General features: G+C 38.0%; 1 protein-coding gene across 1 annotated transcript; it reads left to right on the forward strand.

Annotated features, from left to right (window-relative positions):
* Positions 1-367: 367 nt before the first annotated feature.
* Positions 368-6,381, forward strand: LOC137040737 (CD48 antigen-like). Its single transcript, XM_067416511.1, has 5 exons — positions 368-404; positions 541-669; positions 5,220-5,561; positions 5,806-6,105; positions 6,248-6,381. The coding sequence occupies exons 1-5, from the start codon at positions 368-370 to the stop codon at positions 6,379-6,381; spliced, it is 942 nt and encodes a 313-aa protein (XP_067272612.1).
* Positions 6,382-7,082: the final 701 nt, after the last annotated feature.

The following is a 7,082-nucleotide window of genomic DNA, read 5'->3' on the forward strand; positions in this document are numbered from 1 at the left end:
TAGCCAGCCGCAGGGCTTCAGTAACTGACAGTAATGCCGTCTCAGTAGAGTGGCCCTTTTTGAAGCCTGACTGGTTTACGTCCAGTTGATTAGTCTGTGAGAGGAAAGATGAGACCTGGTTCAAAACAACTCTTTCTAGTGTTTTCGCAATGAATGGTAGGAGAGAAACAGGTCTGTAGTTCTCTACAAGTGATGTGTCTAATGTGGGTTTTTTAAGCAGTGGGGTTACCCGAGCCTGCTTGAATGTGGTGGGGAAGATGCTGGTGGAGAGAGATGTGTTGATGATGTGTGTGAGTGCTGGTAAGAGTGTAGGGGAGATGGCTTGTAGGAGATGTGAGGGGATGGGATCTAGAGGGCAGGTAGTGGGATGGCTGGAGAGGAGAAGCTTAGATACTTCGTCCTCAGTGAGTGTAGAGAAGGAGGAAAGAAGATGTTTGGCTGTGGATGTGGCTGATTCAAAAGTGTGTGTGTGTGGAGGTGTGAACTAACTGCTGATGAGTGTGGTTTTGTTTGTGAAAAAATTGGCAAGATCGTCTGCAGAAAGAGAGGTGGTGGGAGGTGGTGGAGGGGGACAGAGCAGAGAGGTGAAAGTTCTGAAAAGTGTGCGTGAGTCTGAGGTGCTGTTGATTTTGTTGTGGAAATATGAGGATTTAGCTGTATGGACGTCCTGTGAGAAGGAAATGAGCAGAGATTGGTACTTACTCAGGTTAGATGGGTCGTTTGATTTGCGCCATTTTCTCTCTGCTGCCCTAAGTTTGGTCCGGTGTTCACGAAGAACATCAGATAACCAAGGGTTAGAGGGAGTAGCGCGAGCTGGCCTAGAAGACAGAGGGCAGATAGTATCTAGACAAGTGGTTAAAGTGGAACATAAACCACTTTTATAATTATCCCAAAGATTAATCAACGCAACGGTCTGCCAACGACTCAAATCGAAACCAAACTATCACTCACTACCTGTGCTAAAAGCCAACAATTATTATTTAATAACGGCTGGTGATTGGTACAGCGCGCTTCAAACTGCCCTGGTTAAAGTGCAATTTGTGAGTAGCTCCCGGAATAAAGTTATGAATAAAAAAGAATAAGTGCAGAAACGAAATGTATCTTCCTTCTAGTAATTAAAACACCAAGCAATACAGCAAATACAGAGTATTTCGGATAGACTTACTTGCGATTCGAGCTCCTTCTATGACCGCCAATGGTCATTGAAGTAGACTATATTCGAAGTAGTATACACCGAAGTATACACCGAAGTAGTACACACCAAGTATACACCGAAGTAGACTATATTCGGTCCCGCAGTTGCGTTCAGTTGCGTCACGCAGGGCTCCAGACTGTAGCCGAATATATACCAGTGTCTGTGTATATTAAATACTATTGAAATATTACTCTTCCATGTTTTGCGTCTGTGTGAATGACGGGGGCGCGTGTCATCATGAACACAGAGACTCAAAAGTCACGGCAACCCGTCAAAATAAAAGTTCGTTTTAACTTGAATAAATTGACAGAATAAATTAGGTTTGTAGTTGTCATTATTGCCAATTTTAACACATTTGTGTATTGTACCATTTGTCAAGCAATAAAAATGATTGTTTTAACAGTCTGAACATGCATTATTCATTTGTTCTTTCACGATTCTCTAGTTTTGCAGTAGGCTAAAGCACAGGAGATTTTTTAAGAACAACCCAGCAAGAATAACCCAGAATAGCAAATTGTAAAAAAAATGACTACATTTTGGGTTCTCTCAACAGCCCAGCCTGCTGGGTAAAAAAGCCACTGGGTTAATTTAACACAGCATGTGTTCTGTCCAATATTTACCCAGCGCTGGGTTGCCAATTGGGTTGTTTTTAACCCAGCCATTTTTAGAGTGTTTAACCTTTACAATCCTCATTTTTAATTTGATATTTTACCCCTATTTTGCAGTTACTGTAGTCTTGCTTTGTATTATTTACCCAAAACGTGGCACCATACCAAGGAAAAAGGCAGTAACTACAGATTCTCCAAAAACTATTTTGCCACAACTTGGGCTCTGGGAGTGTTAGATACACTGTATTTGAAATAACTGGAACCATTTGTTTTCCTGAACATGGATATACCAAACCCAATCTAATTTGACCATTTTAGGTCAATATTTTTCACCCTTATCAATATATGTATATTTATTGATTTTTTGTTGAAAGAATGGATGCTTACAGTAAAGAGAAAGATGTCAGTTTTGCTCAACTCGCTAACTTCTCTAAACAGTGGACATTCTTTAAACAGCGGCCGCGAAGAGACTGTTTTAAGTTAAAACAACTGTCAAGTTAAAGAATAACTCTTGCACCGATAGCTGTGTTTATGGACAGTTATATTCTATTCTATTCTATATATTATGTGTTCACCATGGAAACAGTAACTTCACTGCGCAGGAACACGGTTATTTTTTGTTAGGTAATACATAACAAGAATACAGTATTGGATGTTACTGTACTCATGCTTTGTTTTACTAGGGCTTTTTGCAGTTACTGCATGTACAAACAAACGTTTTTCTCCAAAACGACACATTTGAGATGAGATGTTTTGTCACATAACAAAGGATGCCTTGAATGTCATGAAAATGATAACTCATTTTTGACCAAAAATGCAGTTACTGCCTTTTTGTTTTGTAGGGAAGAGTAGACCTTCTGTTGGCTCGGACCAGACGGGACAGCCCTCGTTTGAATGATGACATCGTTCAAATGTAACCATGTATTGTGACAAATTACATGACACCCACAAGGACGCTCGTAATGCCATCGGCACGCATGTAAGTCTGTTTTCCTGTGTGCGGTAAAGTATTTTGTAAGTTGGTGTTTCGTAAAAAGGTGTTTCTTTTTAATTATACATCATTTTTGTAGTCACATACTGATTCTCTCGACAGTTCGGTCAGGATGTGGTTTCAGTGTAAGATGAGATGGAGAAATGTAGAAACTGATGTAGAGGGTGGGAGTACATACATTTTATGCCACATAGATGAAAATATTTTAGCGAAGCCCTGTGGTCGTCTGGTGAAGAGCATTAGTCATTCATCGGAGTGAAATAAAAGTTGCCATCAAACAGCTAATGCATTACGGGAAAACCCAGAGAGAAAAAAGACATCTGCTTTTATCATGATAGAACATAGTTAACGTGTTGTTTGAAGATTGTGGTGCCAAGGCAGTGTAAAAAAATACAAGACTTATAAAGAAAGTAAAATTACTAAGCGTCAATGGAAAAACACCAAAAAACTGAAAGCCAAGCAGTTTATACAACAAGCCCCCATGATAAGCTATCACCTGCAGCTGACTTAACAGTCTGGAGATAAACGTCAGAGTATAATTTACAGTAAATAGTCAAATAAAAAAAAGGCCAGACTTTGAAGTGTTATGACTAAAACCCAAGCAGAACGACACATGCACAGTAGTACTTTTTGCTGCTAAAATGTAACTGTCCTTGAACTTGATTAATATGAGATTATTTAATTTTGTTTAATTTGTACCTGTTCCCAAAAGTATTGATTTGTCTCACCACCTTTTCAAACCATTCCCATGGGCTTGATATGCATTTAAAGTCCATTGCCCGTACAGAAACCTGGAGAAACAGGTGCTTTCCATGAGATATAAGAATAAACACAGGGGGAAAAGTAATTTTACATAGTTTTTCTGCAGTTACAGTGAACACGCAAGGCCTCTTATGGTTTATTTTAACTCTGACTCAGAAACGGAGTGTGTCACGGTGCATGAAGACCCTCATGTTGATTCCACTCAGAGCGAGAGCCGCTGTGGTCTGGTTTATAGGCTAGGGGTCTACACATGCACTGAACCGATGTGGTTTTGTTTTGTTTTTGGTAAATGCACATCAGTTAAATGAGAGCTGCTCTATTATGGGATGTGTGTGGTTAGTGTTTCTGCATTTGCTCAGTGGACCACTTCTGTTCTCATGCAATGTCCTCATGTCTAATCCAAAATATACTGTATGAATGATGTTAAAGATTTATTACATGCTCAGCCTCTCCAAAACATCAGATGCACTGTAAAAAAAATAAATAAAAGGTTGAGAAAACTTAAAAGTTTAAGGCAACCAGCTGCAGCGCATATTTGAGTTTTCTCAACTTAGGGTCAATAGTTGTACAAACTTTGTTTGAGTTCTCTCAACTTTTTTAATGTTAAATAGTTGAATAAACTTTATAAGCTGTATTTGTCATACAAAACATAAGTTGTATTTTTTTTTTTTTTTACAGTGTGGCAGTATGAGATATCCTGGTTCTATGGAAGCCCGTGTCCGCCACTAAATAAAAAAAATAAAAAAGCGTAATTGCAACTTTTTATCTCAGAATTCTGACTTTTTTTTATTTATCACAATTGCGAGTTATAAAGTCCCAATTCTGAGATATAAACTAGCAATTGCATGATAAAGTCACAATTCTGACTTTTTTTGTCAGAATTGTGATTTTATAACAATTGCCGCACAATTTATTGCAATTCTGAGATAAAAAGGTGCAATTACTCTTTATTTTTTTATTTTGTGGAAACGGGCTTCCATATGGTTCAGAATATCACACTTTCCTCTATTTTTCTTTTACCTTTTATGACTCCTTTTAATTCTCTGTACATCATGATAGTTTTCCATATTTGCATGCAGTGGTCATGCATAACCCCTGAAACCATTTAAAGAATGATATTAGCACCAATCACAAACTGTTAATTTAACACATTACTATGTTTGTACGTTGTTCAACAGGAAATGGTGGCTTACCAGAATCCAGTGTGTCAAAAATCTCTAGAAAGTGTGAGAAGTCGATGCTAGCAGCATTCCGTGATCTCTTCCTCTGTGTGAGCGTAGGTGTAGGCTATAAATACAGAAAAACACTTTAGTTTTGTAGAGGACAGGTTTTTTGATTATACATTTAAAAAAACACGTTCTACACAGCGCTATGAAGACATTATTTATCAGAAATCTTCCGGACATCTTTTGAGGAATATGATTTTAAACACTGTTTTTAACTGTCTATGCATTCTGATCACAAAATATGGTAAGTCGGATTTCGTTTCATGCAATGTAGAAATACATATGTGAATACATTTTTGTACTTCCTAAATGCTTTGTCATTTACCATTTACCTGCCATTTCTATATTTTTGTAGATTTTTTATTATTAGTAATTTTTCCTATGTATTATTTTTTAATATAAAAAAAGAGAATATTCCTTTGTTTGAATGTGTTTAGGTGTGTTTGGTGTTAAGGCAGATGAAGCTCAGTCAGTGTCAGTGACTGAGGGAGATCCTGTCACTCTAAACTCTGATGTTCAAGCTCAGACAAATTATCTGATACTGTGGGTGTTTGGACCTCAAGAGACTCTTATTGCTGAAATCATTAAAAGGGAGCAAATGAGCACTGAGTATATATCTGTCAGTAATGATGGGATATTCAGAGACAGACTCCAACTGGACAGTCAAACTGGATCTCTGACCATCAGAAACATCAGATCTGAACACACTGGACTTTATAACCTGACCGTCATCATCAGTGGAAAAACCTCAGTGAAGAAATTCAATGTTACGGCATATGGTGAGTAAGTGATATTCTATTTACACCTTGTCTGGTCCTGAACATAGGGTCCTGAGTTTCTTCTAAGCTTAGCATTTACATGTCAATGTAAAAACATAAATAAAAAAACAAAAATAAAAATGCCTTATTTGTTTTTCAAGTTTTTCATATATTTCGACTTAATTACTCTAACAGATTAAGAAAATACTCTGCATCATTTTAATTTGAGTTGCTTTGGCATTCATCATGTTGTATTTTCATTCAGCTCCTCTACCAATTCCTGTAATTTCCAGTAACTCTTCAATATGTTCATCATCATCATCATCATCAGAGTCCAGATGTTCCCTGGTGTGTTCAGCTGTGAATGTGAGTCGTGTGACTCTCTCCTGGTTCAAAGGAAACAGTTTATTGTCCAGCATCAGTGTGTCTGATCTCAGCATCAGTCTCTCTCTACCTCTGGAGGTGGAATATCAGGATAAAAACACCTACAGCTGTGTGCTCAACAATCCCATCAGCAAACAGACCACACATCTGGACAACACTCGACTCTGTCACACATGTGCAGGTACGTCAGCGCTGATATTATTGCTGATGTTGCTCTTTGTAAGACTGATTGTTTCTATTTATAGACTGACATGTAATTGTATTTTTTTGTCTGAATTCATAATGGAAAGACTGAACGTTTTCTCTCTCCATGTACATTACAGAACAGAGCCATCGTTCATATTTTATTCTGATAATAATCAGTGTGTGTCTGTTGGTGTTCATGTCTGCTGTTATACTGATAAACTGTGGCTGCAGGACATTTTATCAAGTGCAACAAAAAGGCAAGTATTACTAACAACTGTATATAGTATATCCCATTTTATTATTATTAATACTTTGTTTATATATTAAAATGATTAAATATATAACATTAAATGATATAAAAAAAATTAATCATTTAATTATTAATACATGAATGTTGTATTTGTTGTATTTTTGGTGGGGGGGTGAAGTATTAAATGTGTCATGAACCAGAGTCCTGCACGGGTCCATTTTTGGAGACCCGCCCCCGCCCGTACCCGCAAGGTTTAGCACCAGATCCGACCCGTGACCCGTGAAAATATCAAAATTAAATCCGTACCCGCCCAGACCCGTTAATATTTGGCCCGTTACCCGACCCGTGCCCGCAATAAATCACACACGCTAAAACATTCAAATTAAAATGCTTTATTTTTTATCCTGCCCCCCTCTCAACATCAACAGCGTCATGAATGGGCTAATGAAACAGGCAAAAGTGCCTTTAAAGACTCATTGTCAACAATTTCATATAGCTACTCCACTCACCAACTTTACTTTTACTTCATCCATTGCTACTCCTGCAACGCTCGCTTCATCCGCGCTATGAGAGGCATCAACAAAAGTTTCAATGTCGCAGTGGTGGTGACGTGATGGGTCAAATGGCATATCGTTGTTGCGTGTGTGTGTAATGATAATTTGGACATAGAAATTGTAAAAGCCTACAATATGTTCGATGGGGGAAGAAGGAGGCGGAAACCG

The sequence above is a fragment of the Pseudorasbora parva genome, chromosome 14, assembly GCF_024679245.1.
Source record: "Pseudorasbora parva isolate DD20220531a chromosome 14, ASM2467924v1, whole genome shotgun sequence".
NCBI lineage: Eukaryota > Metazoa > Chordata > Actinopteri > Cypriniformes > Gobionidae > Pseudorasbora > Pseudorasbora parva.

What these genes read in the sequence shown, in the direction of transcription:
- LOC137040737 (XM_067416511.1), top strand. Translation starts at nt 368, where the DNA reads ATGGCTGGAGAGGAGAAGCTTAGATACTTCGTCCTCA. An exon ending in ATTCAATGTTACGGCATATG is followed by an intron (nt 5,562 to 5,805) that starts GTGAGTAAGTGA and finishes ATTTTCATTCAG; the next exon opens with CTCCTCTACCAATTCCTGTA. An exon ending in ACTCTGTCACACATGTGCAG is followed by an intron (nt 6,106 to 6,247) that starts GTACGTCAGCGC and finishes TGTACATTACAG; the next exon opens with AACAGAGCCATCGTTCATAT.